Source organism: Eleutherodactylus coqui, chromosome 3 (assembly GCF_035609145.1).
Source record: "Eleutherodactylus coqui strain aEleCoq1 chromosome 3, aEleCoq1.hap1, whole genome shotgun sequence".
NCBI classification, from domain to species: Eukaryota; Metazoa; Chordata; class Amphibia; order Anura; family Eleutherodactylidae; genus Eleutherodactylus; species Eleutherodactylus coqui.
In genome coordinates this window covers 153,644,791-153,666,068 of record NC_089839.1, presented here as the reverse complement: position 1 = coordinate 153,666,068, position 21,278 = coordinate 153,644,791, and the positions used below count along the sequence as shown (strand labels likewise).

General features: G+C 43.2%; 1 protein-coding gene across 1 annotated transcript in view; it reads left to right on the top strand.

Annotated features, from left to right (window-relative positions):
• Window positions 1–1,076: 1,076 nt before the first annotated feature.
• LOC136619841 (extracellular serine/threonine protein kinase FAM20C-like) overlaps window positions 1,077–21,278 on the top strand; it is a 68,986-nt gene continuing 48,784 nt past the window's right edge. The window contains exons 1-2 of the mRNA XM_066594579.1: window positions 1,077–1,519; window positions 13,551–13,723. Of these exons, the coding sequence (XP_066450676.1) occupies window positions 1,077–1,519; window positions 13,551–13,723 (616 nt within the window). The remainder of the gene's footprint in view (window positions 1,520–13,550; window positions 13,724–21,278) is intronic.

Genomic DNA, 21,278 nt, shown 5'->3' with positions numbered 1-21,278 from the left:
GATGATGGGCTGGGTATGAAGAACAGAGCAGTCCAGCTCTGTTCTCCATACCCCACACGGAGCGCTCAGCTGCGCAGCAGCCGGGCACTTCGTGCAGCAAACAGCTGGATGCAAAAGACAAGCGGGGACACCCCGCTTGTCTTCTGCATCCTCTACTCCGAGCGCTTGGCTGTGTAACAGCCGGGCACTCGGAGCGGGGAACAGCTGCATGCACAAGACAAGCGGGAACACTCGCAGCGCAAGGTGATCTCTCATCTTGCACTGTAAATGACACAACGATTATCACTCAAAAGCCGCGCAAAAGACATCTTTTGAGCAATAATCGTTGTGTCTAAATGGGCTCTTTCTAGGCGCTCTCCTTAGGGGTACCCCTCCCGAGAACTTCAGTGTGACCCCAATAACTTGAATATAGTTACACTGAATCAGCACTGTAGTTCTATCATTCTGAATATAAGTGAGATTCCCAGAGATTTGACCCCATAGATCATAAAGTGATGGCATCTCCTAATGATATTCCATCACTTTCTAAGATGCAAATACCCCTTTATCTTTACATTTTATTGTATGCACACTTCTGCATGCCAATATATTGTGTTTTGTACTCAGACAGCCAACAGAAATGTCACTAATAAATTCTTTTGTCTTCTAAGTTGGATAAAACACATACACATGATAAACAATATTGCATTCAATTTGATTTTGTCAACTAAAATTTTTATACCCGAGATGAAGATCTATTAGTGTAACTGTTCATTTGTTAGTAGGTGATTTTAGCAGGTTGCTTTCCAGATGGCATTGCCAAAATTCTTTCAAGTAAAATATTGGCTGAAGCTATATTTATTGATTGAACCTTGCACTCTCTCTGAGTCTCATCTACTTCTATTGACTTAGCTCTTAAATAACTTGCCAATGAAAAATAGTTCCTTTTCTGTCCACATTAGGAGACATAACTAGTTAGAGTTTCTGAATCAGGAGCTATGGCCGGATAATAGTGATATGAATAGCTTTTACTTTCTCAACCTTAAATGACGGTTCACCCAAAACTGTACAGATTTCTTATCATGGCTTTCACTGAAATGAAAATTATTCGGCGTTTTAATTTTTCATTTCAAAGGCGGTTCAAGTTGATAATTCTGTCACTTCTATTCCTTACTTTTATTATGCATTTTGCTTTGGACTTTTTGTCTCTTCCCACTACAGTTCCATGCTCTTGCCCACTTGAAAACCACCCCAGAGCCAAGACACATATGGTAAGAAAACCATCACTCGCAAGAGCATTACAAGATTTTAGTGGCAGTAATGGATCCTCAGTGGATGGAAGTCAAATGGTCAAAATTTCTGAAGCGAATCCGAAAGTTTTGAACATGTCGGGGAGAAGATATCAAGGATCAAAACTAGCATCACTTTTTCAACACCTTCTCTATAATTCTCAAATGCCAATAATCAAGAAAGAAGACAAGCTTTTTAAAGTTAATTCTGAGGAACGATTTACATTGAAAGGCAGTGACAGTGATGACTGGTGAGTAACAGTTGTTAATTAAAGGGGTTTCCTGCTTTCAAAAACACATTCAAGAATACCCTATTAGAGAATTCTGAGTTAATAGAATGGGGTCCTCCATTCAGAGCCCTTATCTTTTTAGCCTATGCATTACGCAGACAGCCTATTGATTTCAGTGTGAACTGTGTTGTTTTATTTTCCCTGTGATGGTACTGCTGCAAGGGAATTAAACATCTGCTGCCAGGGTCCCCCAAGGATTACTGTTTATTGTTAGTGTTTGAGCTCCTTTGATAAGCTTATTCTGATCAGACCCTTCTAAGAATAGTGCTTTTGCAAAGTTGATTACCCCTAGTTTGGTACTTTTTAAAATTAAATACCTTTTTTTAAAGATTTTTTTGTCATTTTTTTCATAAAAACAATAAATAACCCAACCCCCTTTCCCTAAATCTCTGTCAAATGTCCATCCAGCAGTCCTTCCATAGCTGTGGTAAGTATGTAGGATCCATAAGTACCTCCTGTTTTGCAGGCTCTTCTTATTTATTAGTGACATACAGTCCTTGCACTCTTCAGATATTTCTTTGTCTTGAGTAAAACGGAAAAAAAAGGTTTGGTCTCATGTTAGCCAGTAAAACAAATGTGATTGTTCCCAGCAAGAGAAACCAAGTAATCTTGTAGATATGATACCTTTTAATAGCTAACAAAAATACATGATGTTATAGCAAGCTTTCGGATCTTCAGGCATAGGGTCCATAGAAGACCTGAAAGCTCGCTATAACATCATGTATTTTTGTTAGCCATTAAAAAGTATCATATCTACAAGATTACTTGGTTTCTGTTACTGAGAACAATCACACTTTTGTCTTAAGAGCGAATTTGGGGAACTACTTGCATATTATAATATCATATCATCTTTCATATATTTTATTGAAAACATAATTTTGTAATTTTTGAATGCAATATAAAGCAGCTAAGGGAACCTAAAGGATTTTGTCTTACAGTAAGTTTAAAAGAAGATAGACATAATTTGCCTGTCTCACATATAACTTGTTCCTGGGAATTATTTCCCATGTTCATCCCACTCTTCCTCATTCCATTCAGTTTCCACATGTTTGCCTAGAAATTTTCTCGGTGAAGTACATTGCTAAGTAGGTTTATTGCCATCAGACCATGGGCTCTCAACCTCTTCAACCATATCTTATCATACTTATGTCCTTCTTTTTGTTTGAGGTATATCCTCCTTTCCAATGGTAGGATCTGATTATCTCTGAATCCTTCTATTGTGGAGGAGGTCTCATCCAGCCAATGCTGAGCTAGTCATTTCCTTGCAATGTATAGGAGCCTGGCTATTGCTATCTGTTCTTGCTCCTCCACTGGTAAGTCGTTAACATATCCCGGAACACATACTAATGGAGTAAAATCTAAATGAATCCCATATACCACATTCATGGTATACCTTATAACTGGGTTTCAATAGTTTATGCGTCTCTGCAGGTGAGCGCATAGTTGTGATAGTTTCCCTGCTGTTGAGGAAGATGTACCTATAATGTCAGCTAGCGCAAATTTCTTAATTTTCATTTCCCTGGAGATCAGTTCTGTCTGGTAGACATGTCTCAATTGTAGGTATTTGTAACTGCGTATGTGGCAGATCATAGTCAGTTTGCAGTTGATCAAACATCTGTCTTACTGTGCCTAATGCCTCTATTTTCCAATTGTTAAAGTCTTTTAGTTTATTTAGCTCCAGTAGCAGGGACTGTCCCAAATATGGATGTATTGTGTACATCCATTAATCCCCACAATCTGTCTGGATTTCCACCAAATTGTATGCATTAAGGAAAGTGAGGGGAGCTGTCAAGCTTTACAATTAAATTTGTGCATCTCTTAAACTTTGAAAAGATGTACATTGTCAAAGCAGACCTTTAGTAATTGGTGGTTAGCATCCTGTATCTCCTCTGACTCCCATCCTCTAAAGTGTTGCATCTGTGAAGCCAGAAAGTATGTCATAGGATTAGGCTGGTTCACACCGGCAGATTCCAATTGGGATGTAAATTTGCTTTTTCGCTTGCACTTTCAGATACAATTACGTATTCCGCGAGTAGAGGCGGACGGACGGTAAAATTGAAGTCAATGGAGGCCGCCCGACCCACACCCCATACGCAATTAACATTAACATTGCATATGGGCTGTGGGTGCCCGTGTCATCGCTAAGCGACGGCGTGGGAAATACAAACACTAAAAAAAAACTGTGCTGAGCATGACTAAAGGTGAGTCGCCGCGGTCATCTGCATTACAGTAAATTCAGGTACCCAGGGTTGCCAGCCGGGTTCACAGTTCGTAATCCGAAGTATTCCCATTTTTATATGTGAACATTTTCACCGTATAAGGTCTCTAAATAGGCTATTAATGCTATAGATAAACTGTTGAACAATCCATTGCGATGAATTATGCAACAGGTAGAGCAACTGCGGCATCCAAATCATTTTAGCTCTCCCCACTACCGATGAGGGAAGTCCACACCACACTTCTAGCCTCTGTTTAAAATCAGAGAATAATGGCTCTAGATTTAGTTTAGAGTATTCCAGAGCACTCCTTGATATATTTGCTCTTAGATATTAAAAAACAGGCGCACAAATTAACGGGGCTTGTTCAATAGTGATAGTTAAATCAGGTTTGTCTACTGGCATTATTATGGATTTATTCCAGTTAATGCTAAGCCCAGAATACCGTCTGTACTCTTTGATCGTATTTATAGCCGTCTCTAGTGATGTTTCAGCATTAACCAGAATCAACAACATTTCATCCGCATCCAGTGCTATTCTTTATTTAGTAGTTCCCTATTTAAATCCCTCTATACCTGGATGCTGTCTTATTTTACTCGTCAGGGGCTCAACTGCAATTGCGAAGCGTAATGTAGAAAGGGGACAGCGCTGGCAAGTTCCTCTAAGTAGCGAAATGGTATTTGTGTGACCTCCACTTACCCCCACACAGGGTTTTACGTTAGTGTATAAAAGCTGTACCCGATTTATAAAGTTGGATCCAAATCCCCTTCTACTCATCACTTCCCAAAAGAAAGGCCATTCTACACTGTCAAACCCCTTAGCTGCATCTAGTGAGCATATTATCCACTCCCCTATATTGTCCATTGACAACTACAGATTAAGGCATAGCCCCCAGATGTTGAATTGCTGTGGATCTTGATGGTATGAACCCACTTTGATCTGGATGAATATGGGATGATGTGTTTGTCAATACCTTTGCAATATTTTTAACATCTACATTTAGCAAGGAAATACACCTATAGGAATCAACTAATAAGAGGTATTTTCCTGGCTTGGGGATAATAGTTATTATTGCTTCCCAATGGTAGCTCATGTCTACATTCAGCTTCACGAAACACAGCAAGCAGGCGTGGTAGCAACACTACCCCAAATTTAATATAAAAAAGCCTACTGGCCTTTTCTTGCACCACACTTTAACCTCTTTGCTTGACCTTTGGTGGATGATTTTACTGCCATTAGATTTGAGACATCCTACCCACCGCCATAAAATCACAAAATTTGAGTTTGATACATTGGGTGACCTGTCAGGCAAGGTCAAAGTTCCTATGTTAAGTCTAGCGGCGCTGTTGTGCTTCAGCCCACATTGCCGCTATGGAGAGTCAGAACTCCTTAACAGTGTCAAGGGCAATATAGGGCCATGAATCACGATCAAATATCGCCCTCACAATCCATTTGGAAGTCCCTGGATGCGAGGCATTTTCAAATAGAAACAGCCACACATCTCTGCAGAGCTGAAGGAATCCCCCGGTATGGCTGTCACAGCCACGGCAGGGGATCGCGATGTTCTGCCATTGTTTTCAATGGGGCCAGCGTTGAAGGGTATCTTTATTGTTGCTAGGTATTGTGTCTCACAAAGTGTAGAAGATAGTGTATAAGAAGAGATAGAATGAATATACCGTCACACTGATAGAGTGTGTCTCCGTGTCTATGGTTCCCTGGTCATTTTTCAGTCCAGTAATATAAGTGGTACCTGTCTGTGCCCACGTTCTTTCCTCTTCATCAAAATATGACTGTTTCAGAAATCTCCCTCCCAACTAACTAAGGTTTCATGGGTGCTGTTATCCACAAAGGAGGCTTCATCTTCAGCTAATCGTAGTTGAACTTCTTGACCCAACCTTTTAGACTTTTGTTTGACCTGAGTAATCTTTTGAATGAAAAGACCTCTAACATAAACTTTCATGGTCTCCCATTCAGTAAATATGTTTGTCGTGTGCTGGTTTAGAGTAAAGTATTCTATTAGTAATCCAGAAATGCTTGAGCAGTCTATGACAGTAGATCCCAAAAACAATGATTCTTTATTAATATACATTAAAAAACATTGGGCTCAAGACAGTCTCCAAGTAATGGGGACAAAACAAAAACAAAAAATAGACAATGGACAAGACACATGTGCTCATAGACGTCACAGTGTTACAAGAGTATAAGATCAGAGGGTCGCCAGTAACTCAGGTTGAGTCCAACTTAAATCTGGGGTGTTTGAATTTTGTAGTTAGATGTCAATATGATACATTACACTAACTTCCTCGGTTTCCCTTTAATTTCGTTGGCGCTCTGGCTAAACGCTCTCTAATATTATATGAAGGTAGCCTAAGTAGATGAGCCGATATATTAGGCCCTAGTGAATTGAGATGATCTCCACTAGTAGAGATTTACTAAGTTGAAAAAAGAGAGAACCCGAATAGGCATATTTATAATTAATTCAAGGTTCATAGTTCATTCAAGGTTCTAATTCATTCAGAGTGCATAGTTCGTTCAAGGTTCAATGCATTTCAGTTGGACCCACAACTTTTCAAGAGCCGGGATCTTCTGTGATTAGGGCTTTTACAAATTAGTTCCCTCTGCCTCTGTGATTTCTCTAGCAGTCTATGACAGTTATCCAAAATGTGTTTAGTTTCCATAGTGGACGCCCAGGGCTTCCCCTATTGGCATGTTGTATGCCAATTAGCATAGGCGAATGATCAGAGAACACTCTGGGCAAATGTCTGACCGCTACGACACAGGTATATAATAGAGCATTAACTATTGCCAAATCAATACGCTATAAGGAATGATACATAGTTGAATGACAGGATAAGTATTTAATCCCTGGCTTTGTAATCCACCACAGATCCAGAAGAAGCATCTCCTGTAGGAGACATCTTAATGGAGTCAGAGATCCCTAATAAGACAGAAATATCTTGTATCTCATCTACAAATTCCAATATCTTCCGCATAACCCAGCCAGTATATGTTGGGGGAATATATAATGAAATATGCAGACAAACATATTCATATAACTTGCAATGCAGACAGACAAAGTATCCCTCAGAGTCAATCTTCTGTGCAAAACAGTAGAATGGGATTAATTTGTGAATCAGAATGCTTACCCCCCTTGAGTAATTTGTATGCCTCGAGTGAAAACTATTGATAGTATGTAGGTTATCTTTGGATAGGCTTGTCTCTTGTAAACAGAGCACTACCACTTGTTTTATAGTTTGAAATATGGCAAAGTGTTTAATAGGATCCCTCGTGCCACGCACGGTCCATTAAATAACTAAATTGTTTAGCCATTTACAGAGAATAGTAACAAAATACACATCTTCCATGCACATATCCCTCCAGACTACCCGATCTGTGGTGTACCAACTTATGCAATATATTGGACTTGGTCAGTATAGATGAGAGAGGGTAAAACAAGAACAAACTTTTCTTAAAAAACAACTTTGAGCATCTGAGAATCAAAAATAACTATTGTATCCATTCACTGCATTTAACAGCTCCCCTATGTATCCAGGGTATCTTGCTTTAGATTTTAATTGCTGTCGGATTAATTATGATCAGATGTCGGTGATCTAAGCGGTGAGCGCATTCCAGCCAGCAGTTGGCCCTCGTGGTGCTCCAGCCAATTAACAGCATCACGTGGATTCACAAAGAAATGTATTTCCCCGAGTGCCATGACCCACAGTCTAGCTGGCTATAGCATTGCATATAGGATGTGCAAATTTCGCACTTTTTCCGGACCTCTGCTGAGACGTCTGGGAAGAATGAGACTTTCGTGCCATTTAATAAGATATTGCTCCGTTCTCAGGCTTTACGTAGGATTATATTACAATCTTCATACTTGAGGAGTTTGATTAGGATAGGTCGTAGAGGGGCCCTGGTTGGGGCGGCCACGATAGGACATGGTGTGCTCTTTCCACTGCAAACATTGGCATTAAAAAATCTTTACCAAATAGGTTAATTAACCAGGATTCAAAGTAGACAGAGAAATTATTGCCCTCTAGTTTCTCAGGAAAGCCAACTATATGGATGTTATTACGCCGTGATCAATTTTCCAAATCATCTGTTTTACTCAGCAAACTATATAACAGTCTGAGCATTTCTATTTATATCATGCTTCAGTGGTACTATCTGATCCTCCACTTCACTCATTCTTTCCTCCACCACCGTCATGCGTTCTGATATCTTTTGCACATGCCTGCGATCTCCCATATTATCTGTCAGGGGCCCACTTGCAGATGAAAATTGTTTAATGCAGTATTACAGTTATTTGCAGCTTTCAGAATGTGATAAATCTGGTGCATTTAAAGACTGTCAAATCTTATTATTAGTATTAGTAAATCTGTCCCATATTATGGACCCCAAAAATAGGGCCATTAAAAAAATGACTAAAGTATGCAAAAAATAAGCTAATAATACATCTACAATACATTGAAATAAATGTAAAAAAAGTTCTGGCACTCTAAAGGTGGGATGAAAAACTAAAACGTTGCATGCTCTGAAGGCCAAAATAGACTTTGCACCTAAAGGGTTTTTCCATGGAATATATTGTTGATGACCTATTCTCACAATAAGTCATCGATAGATAATTGGCCAGGGTGCGCCACTCAGGACAGCGACCCATCAGTTGATTGCGTGCCCGCTGACAGCGATGCAAATACACAGGGTTCGGGGTGGAAGCAGATGCTCCGACCCCTGTGTAGTGAGGATATGTTATCAATAGTTGTCAGGACTTGAACCAGGAACTTCTTGTGCTGCAAGCACTGACCCTTCTTATTGAGCTATTCAGCTTGTGAACACTTCAGTTCCAATGGTTAACCATAGACTGACGGTGTTGTCAGAAATGCAGAAGCAACTAAAAGAAACCTTACAGGAAGCCCAGAATACCTATAAGAAGGCATCTGACTATCATCGCCAAGTAGCTCCTACCTTCCAGGTTGGAAAAAAGGTGTGGTTAGCCACCAAGAACCTGAAGGCACACATACCCTCTCCCAAACTTGGTCAAAGATCCTTGGGACGTTTCCCAGTTGCAGCAAGGGTCAGTCAGGAGGATTCATCCCCTCTTTTACGTTTTCCATACCAAAGCCATTTTATGAGAATACTTTTGTAGGAAGACACCAACCGCCCCCACATGCCGTGAAAGTTCAAGGCCAGGCCGAGTTTGTTATAAAGAAGATTCTTGACTCCAGAGAGGTAAAATACAGTACCTTATGAAGTGGCAAGGGTATGGGCCAGGGTAGAACTCCTCAGAGCCAGAGAAGAATGTGCATGCCCCAAGACTCACTAGATAGTTTCACAGGAGCTATACCTATAAGCCAGCCCCTGGAGGACATCCTGGAAGAGGGGGGCTACTGTCAGGACTTGAACCAGGAACCTCTTGTGCTGCAAACACCGACCTTTCTTATTGTGCTATCCAGCTTGTGAACACTTTTCCTGCATAACTCTCAGCCTTGTTCTCAGAATCTTAGTTATCTAGCTCTTGCCTCCTGTTTCTTACGTTGCCTTTTACCTTGATTGCATCTCCCATAAAAGCCTGGCTCAGTGCGTGATTATTGTGTTTCATCACCTTGATCAAGCTGCTCTTCCTTCTTCTCTTCTGCAAGCATACTGATACCTCTTGCTGCTGACCTTTGGCTTCCATTGACTACACGTCAATCTCATCCATTTGTACTGCATACCGAATCCTTCTGCTGCTGACCTTTGGCTTCCATTGACTATGCTTTCCTCTCATCCCATTTGTACTGCGTACCGTGACTTCCCGATAACGGCTCCTGGCTATTCTGACCACTCTTCAGGGCCCGGTTCAGATACTACACCTGGGCTCCAATCTAGCGCCCAGTCACTTACAATAGTATTTTTCCCGGAAAACCTCTTTAAGAGGTCCACCAGCTCATCCTGTCCTTCTTCACATGTTTTCTATGCCTTTTTTCATTCTCTCAAGTTCTCAAATTTAAGAAGCAGTTTCTTTTTGAAAGTGTACATTTTTTATTGGGGGTGTATATGTTAGTCTTCAACCCCCGAGCAGTTTATGACGATCTCTGTTCCTTCTGCGGGAAAAGGGCATTATAGGTTAGGATGAATAGAGCTTGTTCTACTTTAAACAATTGTAACTCCGGTTCAATTATGGCTATTAACATGCTTTAAATGTTATTTTAAAGCTGAGATTCTTGGCTTTAAAGTAACACAAAAGCATAGACGTAGCTCTTACATAACATAACTGGAGTTACAGCTATTTGAAATTAAGTCAGCAATCGTGAATTTACAGCTATCATTTTTTAGTGTGTGAAGAGGAGAGAGCAAGGGGGAGCGGAGACTAGAAACAGCAGAGAAGATTTGTGATTCTCTAGTATAGCTCCCTGTCACAGGGGAGGGTGACGTGAATTTTTTTTTAATGTTCTTAGACACCCCCCATCAGTCAGAAAACATATTTGCTCTCTGATTGTCAAATATAGGGTTTTCCCAGAAAAGGAATGAAATGATGAGGACTTGTTCATCTAATCACTCCTGTATACCAATTAACTCTGTAGTTGCTGCAGTCATTGCTGACCTTGGCATCTAAACATTTTTACAGAATAAAAATTAAAGCCTTACCCTTTACAGAAGGCTTTATATACTGAAAAAATTAACAGAACCAAAAACACCCTATACATAATTGGTATTGCCATATCCATAATGAATCGTACTATAAAATATTACATTATTTATCAAGTACAGAAAATTCCATATAAAAAAATTATGATCCAAAATAGCCATTTTCTGATCATCTAATTTCCCCTAAACAGGAAAAACAAATATTTAAAAAATCATATATATCTTAAAATGGTACCCCTAAAAACCACAAGTTGTCCCACAAAAATCAGGCCTGATACACCTCTGTCATCTGAAAATAAAAATGCTCTGATCCTGGAATGTGGCGCCACACTAAGTATTTTTAAAAAAGGTGTTTATATTACACAAAATTGATAAAACATAATACAAAATTTGGTGTTGTCATAACTGTAATGACTCGTAAAATAAAGGTAACATAATATTTATACCACACAGTGAATTTTAAAATAAATCACAAAAAATCTGTAATCGATATTCCTCCTTTCCCTTGCCCCTAGCAAAAAAAATAAATAATAAAAGTTTTTAAATACGTTATATGTACCTGAAATTGGTTCCTATAAGGCCCAATGTCCAAGGGCTGATCTTAATTATAAAAACCATGTGCATCTCCCGTGCGGGAGATCCACAGCTCTAGGTGCCCATAGGCATGCATTAGCATCCGCAAAACAATTTAGAGCATGCGGATGTCATTTTTTTCCCAGCGTGCGGATCGCACACGCTGGAAGAAATCACAGCACGCTCCGTTTTTCTGCAGATCCTATGGGACGGCTTTCATTTAAGTCAACGGAAGCCGTCCAATCTGTGGCACACGCGCAGCTGTCACTGTGGACGTGCTGCGGGAAAGCAAAAAAAAATTTCATTGCGCATGCATCTGGCACGTCAGCTGGCGCACCGGACGCATCCACAGTGCTGAAGAAAGATCCGTACGGCACAGAGGAAACCCTCGCTGGATCTGGACAGGTAAGAAAATATCATTTCCTGTCCATGTCCCTGAGCACGGCTGGATTCCGCTGCGGGATTCAGCAGTGGAATCTGTGTGTGCAAGTGGACATTGGGCCTAAAAACTAGAACTTGTCCTACAAAATAAAAAGTGTCATATAACTGCCATGACAAAAAATAAAAAAGTTACCAGTGGAAGACAAAAGATGAAAAAGGGGATACAATTTACTGGCTCTTAAGGCTAAAATCAGTTATGTCACTAAGAGGTTAAGAACACACTTAAGGCGATTGAGTTTTGCATCAAATATGTTTACATAAACATAAATTCAAAATCTACAATAAAAAAGTGACATTTTTGTGATGTTTTTTCCAATTTTAAAATGAATATTGTGGATTTATTTATTTGAATGTCAATGAATTGCAGAATACATAGGGAACGCAATTCCATCATTGCTTGAAATCAATTAGACATTTCTTAAAGGTGCAAAGACACCTGTAAAATGTGACTATACATGTCATAGACAGTAGAAAGAATTAGGCCACTCTCACACATCGTTTTGTTTACCACGATTACCGCAGCATTTTGAACACCACTGTAATCACGGTACAAAGCTCCCATTGATTTCAATGGAGTCTCGCAGACCTGCGTTCAATCACAGCATTTTCTAACGCTGTGATTTTAGAGAGTTGTCTGTTCTATTTCACCGCGATTAACGCACCTCATCACCCATCACAATGATGGGGTGCGTTAAAAAACGCTCACCAAGGCAGTAACCTGTGTCCGAAAATGACAGTAAAATCAAGGCAAAAATCGATGGCATGTGTGAGAGTGGCCTTATGAGACAAATATATGTTGTGTAATAGAGTAAAATGTGTAAATACTCCACAAATACTTCAATATGAACGTCTTCAAAATATGAATGAAGAATAAAAATATACAGTAGAACCTCAACTAATGTCATTAATCCATCCGGAAGCAATGGACTTTAGTAGAAATCAATGTTAGTTGAGGACATTATTTCTGTAGGAATTAATGTAAATCCAATTAAGTGGTTCTAGATATTCCAAAAAACACACCAAACCCCATTTAATAGAGAATAACTCTGGTCTTTAATACCCAAAACAGTAACAATAACAATACTGAATGAATATAAAACACAACTGTAAAGAATAAATTAACATTGCAGGTACATCATTATAGCAGTACGTATCACTGTGTTATCTGTGGTTTGACATAGGACTGCAGGGACATCATTATAGCAGTACGTATCACTGTGTTATCTGTGCTTTGACATAGGACTGCAGGGACATCATTAGCAGTACGTATCACTGTGTTATCAGTGCTTTGACATAGGACTGCAGTATGAATTTGAAAAAGTTTCTTTACTGTACTCATCTGTACAGTACTTACATTTTGCAGTGCAGTGGAGATTCAGGAGGCAGGCAGCGTTCAGCCGGCACTTTAGGGATTCAGCTGCTGTACTGTGTCAGGAGGCAGACAGACACAGCAACGTTCAGGCGGCACTGTGCACTGTGGATAGGGGAGGGGGGGTAGGCGCGCGCTGATGCAGGAGAAGCAGGAAGTGCCCGGCATCAGCTGCGCGCCGGTTCACTGAGCGGTGCCCGGGGTCATGGAACGGTCGGCGCCCTTATCTGAGGAATGCAACTTTATTTGAGGGACCGCAGCTGCCCTGACACATTGACTTTAGTTGAAAACAGCTTTACTTAAGAGCAATGCTACTCAAGGGTTTACTGTATATACTTGCTAATGAATAAACTCTTAAAGGGGTGTTCCCATATCTCGACCAAGATGGGAACACTGCTCTATATGAGGTGGCCAAGTGGTTGGGATTATGGAAAAATAGAGATATGCTGTTTCTGTAACTCCCATAGAAGTCAATGGGAGATATGCAGAAAGTGTAGATATCGTCGAAAGTTATACTGTATTCATGCGCAGCAGATTTGTTGCAGAAATTTCTGTGATTGTTCCATTTATCTGAATAATTTGTGCCGAACATATGATTGTCATCAAAACTTATTTTCAGTCGCAGAAGTTTGCGTAACAAATCTGCCTTGTTGTGTTTCGGGGTGGTGATGTTATGCAGTTCTTGCTCAGAAGACACTGTAAATATGAAAATATCTGTAGAACATTTTACTGAAAAAAGTAATGATGTTTGTCTATTTCTTAGGATCAGTGCTGGAATGGAGTTTGTGCTTCCCACAGGAGAAACAGCTGCTGACACGTATCCCACATGGTTGAAATTCCACATGGGAATCACCCGCTATGCCTTATACGAAAGACAGGACCCTCTGGTTCCCATCCTGCTTAAAGAAATGTCTACCCAGCGCATTCTTACTTCCGGTAACAACTTTCCCCAAAATATCCCCATGTATTACAAATGACAGAACTTGTTTGTAACCAGTCTGCTGACTTACAATTCAACATGATAAAGTGCTGAAATCAGATAATGTATAAAAGGTTGATACTAGAGATGAGCGAGCCTACTCGGTAAGGCAGTTACTCGAGCGAGCATAGCTCTTCTCGAGTAACTGCTTAGTGATCCGAGCAGGCTCTCTCTCTCTCTTCCCCCCGCTCCGCTCCCCCTTGCTCCCTCCCGCAGCCCACCCGAACCTGCTCGGATCACTAAGCAGTTACTCGAGAAGAGCGATGCTCGCTCGAGTAACTGCCTTACCGAGTAGGCTCGCTCATCTCTAGTTGATACCCGCTAAGTAAGTGCATAAGTACCACAGCGCTCCTATCACTGCATGTCTTTCATTTTTGAAGGGCAGAATACAAAATGAAAGTTGAGATGTGATCAGTTGCTATGGGGAATAAAGACAGTTTTTCTTTTAGACCATTTAATAAATCTCCCCCATAGTTCAAATTGACAGTAACTTTGTTCTTGCCCCTTCCACCGTCGTTCTTTACTTAGTAGGAGGAGAATTGCTAAGTATCATCCCTAACATCCCTTGTTTCCTCCACTCACAGTACCTATGTTCTCACGGTCTGAGTCTTAAATTGGCTTTTTGTGTTAGCTGTGGCGCAACCAGTCCTATATTTGATCCTGAGCTCTTTGGTCCTTGAAAAACAGTTTGATACACTTAACAGCCACTGGCTCCTTTGCAAAAGTCTATTAGACCCACCAGCCTCTGCATCTTTCATGCTCAATCACTGAGTGACCCGTCTGAGAGCTTCTAGCACTATTGTTCATCTTATTCACACATGTGCACAATCCTACATGGAGGTTTTAAATGCTACACTCCTCCTCATGCTTCAGTCGCTCCTTTGGCATCTCTCTTGCAAGCCCACTGGCATGCTCCTTGGTAGCCGTCTAGGCTGAGACCTTTGCTCACGCTCTTAGTAACATAGTAAACATAGTATGTTAGGCTGAAGAGAGACAATGTCCATTCAGTTCAGCCTGTTTCGACCCCCCTTGTTGATCCAGAGGAAGGCAAAAAAAAACAATGAGGCAGAAGCCAATTAGCCCATTTAGGGGAAACAGTTCCTTCCCAACTCCATAATGGCAGTCAGAATAATCCCTGGACCAACGTTTGAAAGTTCCTACCTGACTCCAAGACCCGAATCAACAATCCCGTTGGTTATTTAATGTAATAATCCTGTAATGCCATAGCGCTCTAAAAAGTAGGTCTCATTGTCACTCGTGCACTTACTCATATAGTTTTAATATATTGGTTGCACCCATCTATACAGCCATCAGTTGGAGTTCTGTGTGCTAGTTCAGATTCTTACTGCCTGAGGACCTCAAACAGGAAAAAAAAAAAAAAGTTAATGCACCAACGTTGCTTGAATACATTTAAATCTTGTATCTTTATTTAATTTCACATATTGCTCATTGTCCAAGAGAAGACAGAAAATGCAATGGGGTTTACACCTTTCTTAAGAAGTACTATTATTTGCAGCAGGTACAGGCCAGAGGAAACCTGTGGATTTTCTATCTTCTCTTGCAAAGGGCATTGTGGATATAGCACTTACCTTTTGAACTTATTCGCCTTGTAGCCCAAGGTAGGACAATTTGTTTGAAAAGTCGCTACAGTTACAGTGTCACATTCTTAAAATCCATGTTTACTGCAACGCATTATTACTTACAACAGCGATTGCAGACTATGGCAGGCTTGGATGCCATTGGATGGCATTAAGTTGTCATAGCAGCTAATCACCCTACACACTTACATAGCGGAGGGCTGCTTATGCCATAGAGGGAGTGTGCACCCTCTGTGAACCCTATACATGCCGCAATCTCAGCAGTCATGTGTCTATGAATAGCATGTGACTGATGAGACCCGTAATTATCTGCAGCAGTCACGTGAACATTGATAAAGAGCATGTGACCGCTGTAGGAGCTTCGAGAACAAACTGATGGAGAACGGAGTGGTGGCACTGAACTGCTGGGACCTTTAAAAGGTGAGTCATGTTTTTTCTTTTGAATGCTTATCTGCCCCCTCTCAAGTTTAAATACATCTCGGACAGATGTGTCATTGTGCACTTTTTTTGTTGACTATGCATATCTAATATAAAAAAGTCTGCAGGCTTTTTCTTGCACCACACTTTGACTCCTTTGCGTGACCTCTATGGAATGACTTTGGTGTCATTAGATTTGTGACATCTTTACCACCACCGTAAAATCATAAAATTTAACTTTGGATACATGGAGTGACCTGTCTATTTTTGAATGACTGCCTGCTTACTGGGAATGGAGGCAGACAGGCTGGAACGATCCCTAGCCTGCTATGCCTCAATTCACTCATTGCTGTGTAAAAGCACAGGAACAATTATCGATGGGACGACCTGTCAAGCATCTGTGCCTGACAAGTCATCCATTGTAAAATAGCCCTAAGTGTAATTATCTGAGCAACTGATAAGGACCAAATTACGATGGCCACGCCACTGGGTCAGAGTGCCTCCAATACAGTAGGTCTCATGGGGTGTTCCCAGTATGCACTGGTTAGTGCATACCGAAACTGGATACCATACAACTAGTGAAACAGGGAACAGAGTCATGGGTGCCTAAGGCTCATTGATGCATGTTTAGAATGAAGGTTAGCCTGTCTGGTCTGAGCCCACAGAAGAGTTACTATTGCTTAAATTGCTGAAAAAGTGAAATCTGGCTATCATAGAAAGGTGTCAGAACAAAAAGTGCATCATAACTTCCTGTGTATTATGGTGCAGACCACAGCACCCATGATGACCCTTGTCCAATGCCGACTATGCTTGGAGAGACAAAGGAAAAATACAGGCAGGGCATCCCAAAAAGAGGAAACCAGATGTAGATAGTGAATTGGCATTCTGGAATTCTGAGAGGTGCAGACAAGGATCGTGTGAGGTGCTGCCAGTCTAGTATGTTGGTTGACCAATGGTCAAGTTAGCGTGTGATGATGTAATGACGAGGATTTAAAAGAAAGCTGTGACTCTGCATAAATTGTTATTGGTTCTTAGTAGAGATGAGCGAACGCGTTCGTCCGTGCTTGATATTCGTGCGAATATTAGGGTGTTCGGGATGTTCGTTATTCGTAACGAACACCATGTGGTGTTCTGGTTACTTTCACTTCCTTCCCTGAGACGTTAGCGCGCTTTTCTGGCCAATTGAAAGACAGGGAAGGCATTACAACTTCCCCCTGCAACGTTTAAGCCCTATACCACCCCCCTGCTGTGAGTGGCTGGCGAGATCAGGTGTTCGCCTAATATAAAAGTCGGCCCCTCCCGCGGCTCGCCTCAGATGCGGTGTGAGTTAGATGAGGGACAGTGCTGTTTATACCGGAGCTGCTGTAGGGAAAGAATTGGTAGTTAGTGTAGGCTTCAAGACCCCCCAAAGGTCCTTATTAGGGCCACTGATAGCTGTGTGTTGGCTGCTGTTAGCAGTGGGATTTTTTTTTTTCTCAAAATCGCCTCTGCAGACCGTTGCACCTGGCATTAGGGACAGAAGTGCTGCATAGGCAGGGAGAGTGTTAGGAGTGAGTGTAGCCTTCAAGAACCTCAACGGTCCTTTCTAGGGCCATATTTATCCGTGTGCAGTACTGTCCAGGCTGCTGTTAGCTGTGCTGCATTTTTTTTGGGCTTCTCAAAATCGCCTCTGCAGAGCATTCCACCCTCCATTGATACTGCAGGGAAAGAATTGTATAGGCAGGGCCACAACACAGTTATTATTCATAGAATATACGCAGTGCTGCCTGTTGGTGGGAAAAAACTGAAAACAAATCTATTTGTCCAGCCTGTGTCCGTCCTAACGCCTGTGGACACGTGTGAGCTGCGTGAAAAACATTGCTAAATCATACGCACCCAGCTACGCTTTACTGCTGGCTTCGCCATTTGCTTTCCTTAATTGGGAAAAAAAATACCTGCTCTGCCAGAGTTATAATAACTCTGCTACCCTCACGTTCAGTGACACATAAGCAGGGACACAGCACAGTTATTAAACTTCTCATGTTCATTGAATATACGCAGTGCTGCCTGTTGGTGGGAAAAAACTGAAAACAAATCTATTTGTCCAGCCTCTGTCCGTCCTTACGCCTGTGGAGACGTGTGAGCTGCGTGAAAAACATTGCTAAATCATACGCACCCAGCTACGCTTTACTGCTGGCTTCGCCATTTGCTTTCCTTAATTGGGAAAAAAAATACCTGCTCTGCCAGAGTTATAATAACTCTGCTACCCTCACGTTCTGTGACACATAAGCAGGGACACAGCACAGTTATTAAACTTCTCATGTTCATTGAATATACGCAGTGCTGCCTGTTGGTGGGAAAAAACTGAAAACAAATCTATTTGTCCAGCCTCTGTCCGTCCTTACGGGCGGTGGAGACGTGTGAGCTGCGTGAAGAACAGTGCTAAATCATACGCACCCAGCTACGCTTTACTGCTGGCTTCGCCATTTGCTTTCCTTAATTGGGAAAAAAAATACCTGCTCTGCCAGAGTTATAATAACTCTGCTACCCTCACGTTCTGTGACACATAAGCAGGGACACAGCACAGTTATTAAACTTCTCATGTTCATTGAATATACGCAGTGCTGCCTGTTGGTGGGAAAAAACTGAAAACAAATCTATTTGTCCAGCCTCTGTCCGTCCTTACGGGCGGTGGAGACGTGTGAGCTGCGTGAAGAACAGTGCTAAATCATACGCACCCAGCTACGCTTTACTGCTGGCTTCGCCATTTGCTTTCCTTAATTGGGAAAAAAAATACCTGCTCTGCCAGAGTTATAATAACTCTGCTACCCTCACGTTCTGTGACACATAAGCAGGGACACAGCACAGTTATTAAACTTCTCATGTTCATTGAATATACGCAGTGCTGCCTGTTGGTGGGAAAAAACTGAAAACAAATCTATTTGTCCAGCCTCTGTCCGTCCTAAGGGCGGTGGAGACGTGTGAGCTGCGTGAAGAACAGTGCTAAATCATACGCACCCAGCTACGCTTTACTGCTGGCTTCGCCATTTGCTTTCCTTAATTGGGAAAAAAAATACCTGCTCTGCCAGAGTTATAATAACTCTGCTACCCTCACGTTCTGTGACACATAAGCAGGGACACAGCACAGTTATTAAACTTCTCATGTTCATTGAATATACGCAGTGCTGCCTGTTGGTGGGAAAAAACTGAAAACAAATCTATTTGTCCAGCCTCTGTCCGTCCTAAGGGCGGTGGAGACGTGTGAGCTGCGTGAAGAACAGTGCTAAATCATACGCACCCAGCTACGCTTTACTGCTGGCTTCGCCATTTGCTTTCCTTAATTGGGAAAAAAAATACCTGCTCTGCCAGAGTTATAATAACTCTGCTACCCTCACGTTCTGTGACACATAAGCAGGGACACAGCACAGTTATTAAACTTAGATAATTCATTCACTAGAGGCAGTGGGGCCTTTCGTTTTCCAAAAAGGGCAAAAATTATATTTGGCCTGCAGTCTTGCGCCAATTTATTTCCTGCCTGTGAAATCAAATCACTGGTAATACAGCATGCTGAGGGGTAGGGGTAGGCCTAGAGGACGTGGACGCGGCCGAGGACGCGGAGGGCCAAGTCAGGGTGTGGGCACAGGCCAAGCTCCTGATCCAGGTGTGTCGCAGCCGACTGCTGCGCGATTAGGAGAGAGGCACGTTTCTGGCGTCCCCACATTCATCGCCCAATTAATGGGTCCACGCGGGAGACGGTTATTAGAAAATGAGCAGTGTGAGCAGGTCCTGTCCTGGATGGCAGAAAGTGCTTCGAGCAACCTATCGTCTACCCGCAGTTCTGCGCCGTCCACTGCTGCCAATCCGAATCCTCTGTCTGCTGCTCCTCCTTCCTCCCAGCCTCCTCACTCCACTACAATAACACCTGCTCAGGAGCGGGAGCACTCCCAGGAACTGTTCTCGGGCCCCTGCTTAGATTGGGCAGCAGCGGTTCCTCTCCCACCAGAGGAGTTTATCGTCACTGATGCCCAACCATTCGAAAGTTCCCGGGGTCCGGGGGAAGAGGCTGGGGACTTCCGCCAACTGTCTCAACAACTTTCTGTGGGTCAGGAGGACGATGACGATCAGACACAGTTGTCTTGCAGTGAGGTAGTAGTAAGGGCAGTAAGTCCCAGGGAGCAGCGCACAGAGGATTCGGAGGAAGAGCAGCAGGACGATGAGGTGACTGACCCCACCTGGTGTGCAACGCTTACTCAGGAGGACAGGTCTTCAGAGGGGGAGTCAAGGGCATCAGCAGGGCAGGTTGCAAGAGGCAGTGCGGTGGCCAGGGCCAGGGGTAGAGGCAGGGCCAGACCGAATAATCCACCAAGTGTTTCCCAAAGCGCCCCCTCGCGCCATGCCACCCTGCGGAGGCCGAGGTGCTCTAAGGTCTGGCAGTTTTTCACAGAGACGCCTGACGACCGACGAACAGTGGTGTGCAACCTTTGTCGCGCAAAGCTCAGCCGGGGAGCCAACACCAACAGCCTCACCACCACCACCATGCGCAGACATATGATGGCCAAGCACCCCGCAAGGTGGGACAAAGGACGTTCACCGCCTCCGGTTTGCACCCCTGCCTCTCCCCCTGTGCCCCAACCTGCCACTGAGATGCAACCCCCCTCTCAGGACACAGGCACTACCGCCTCATGGCCTGCACCCACACCCTCATCTCCGCTGTCCTCGGCCCCATCCAGCAGTGTAGTTCAGCGCACCGTTCAGCCGTCGCTTGCGCAAGTGTTCGAGCGCAAGCGCAAGTACGCCGCCACGCACCCGCACGCTCAAACGTTAACCGTCCGCATCGCAAAATTCATCAGCCTTGAGATGCTGCCATATAGGGTTGTGGAAACTGAGTCCTTCAAAAGTATCATGGAGGCGGCGGCCCCGAGCTACTCAGTTCCCAGTCGCCACTACTTTTCCCGATGTGCCGTCCCAGCCCTGCACGACCACGTCTCCCGCAACATTGTGCGCGCCCTCACCAACGCGGTTACTGCCACGGTCCACTTAACTACGGACACGTGGACAAGCACAGGCGGGCAGGGCCACTACATCTCCCTGACGGCACATTGGGTGAATTTAGTGGAGGCTGGGACAGAGTCAGAGCCTGGGACCGCTCACGTCCTACCCACCCCCAGAATTGCGGGCCCCAGCTCGGTGCTGGTATCTGCGGAGGTGTATGCTTCCTCCACTAAAGCACCCTCCTCCTCCTCCTCCTCCTCTGTCTCACAATCAAGATGTGTTAGCAGCAGCATGTCGCCAGCAGTCGGTGTCGCGCGGTGTGGCAGCACAGCGGTGGGCAAGCGTCAGCAGGCCGTGCTGAAACTACTCAGCTTAGGCGATAAGAGGCACACGGCCCACGAACTGCTGCAGGGTCTGACACAGCAGACCGACCGCTGGCTTGCGCCGCTGAGCCTCCAACCGGGCATGGTCGTGTGTGACAACGGCCGTAACCTGGTGGCGGCTCTGCAGCTCGGCAGCCTCACGC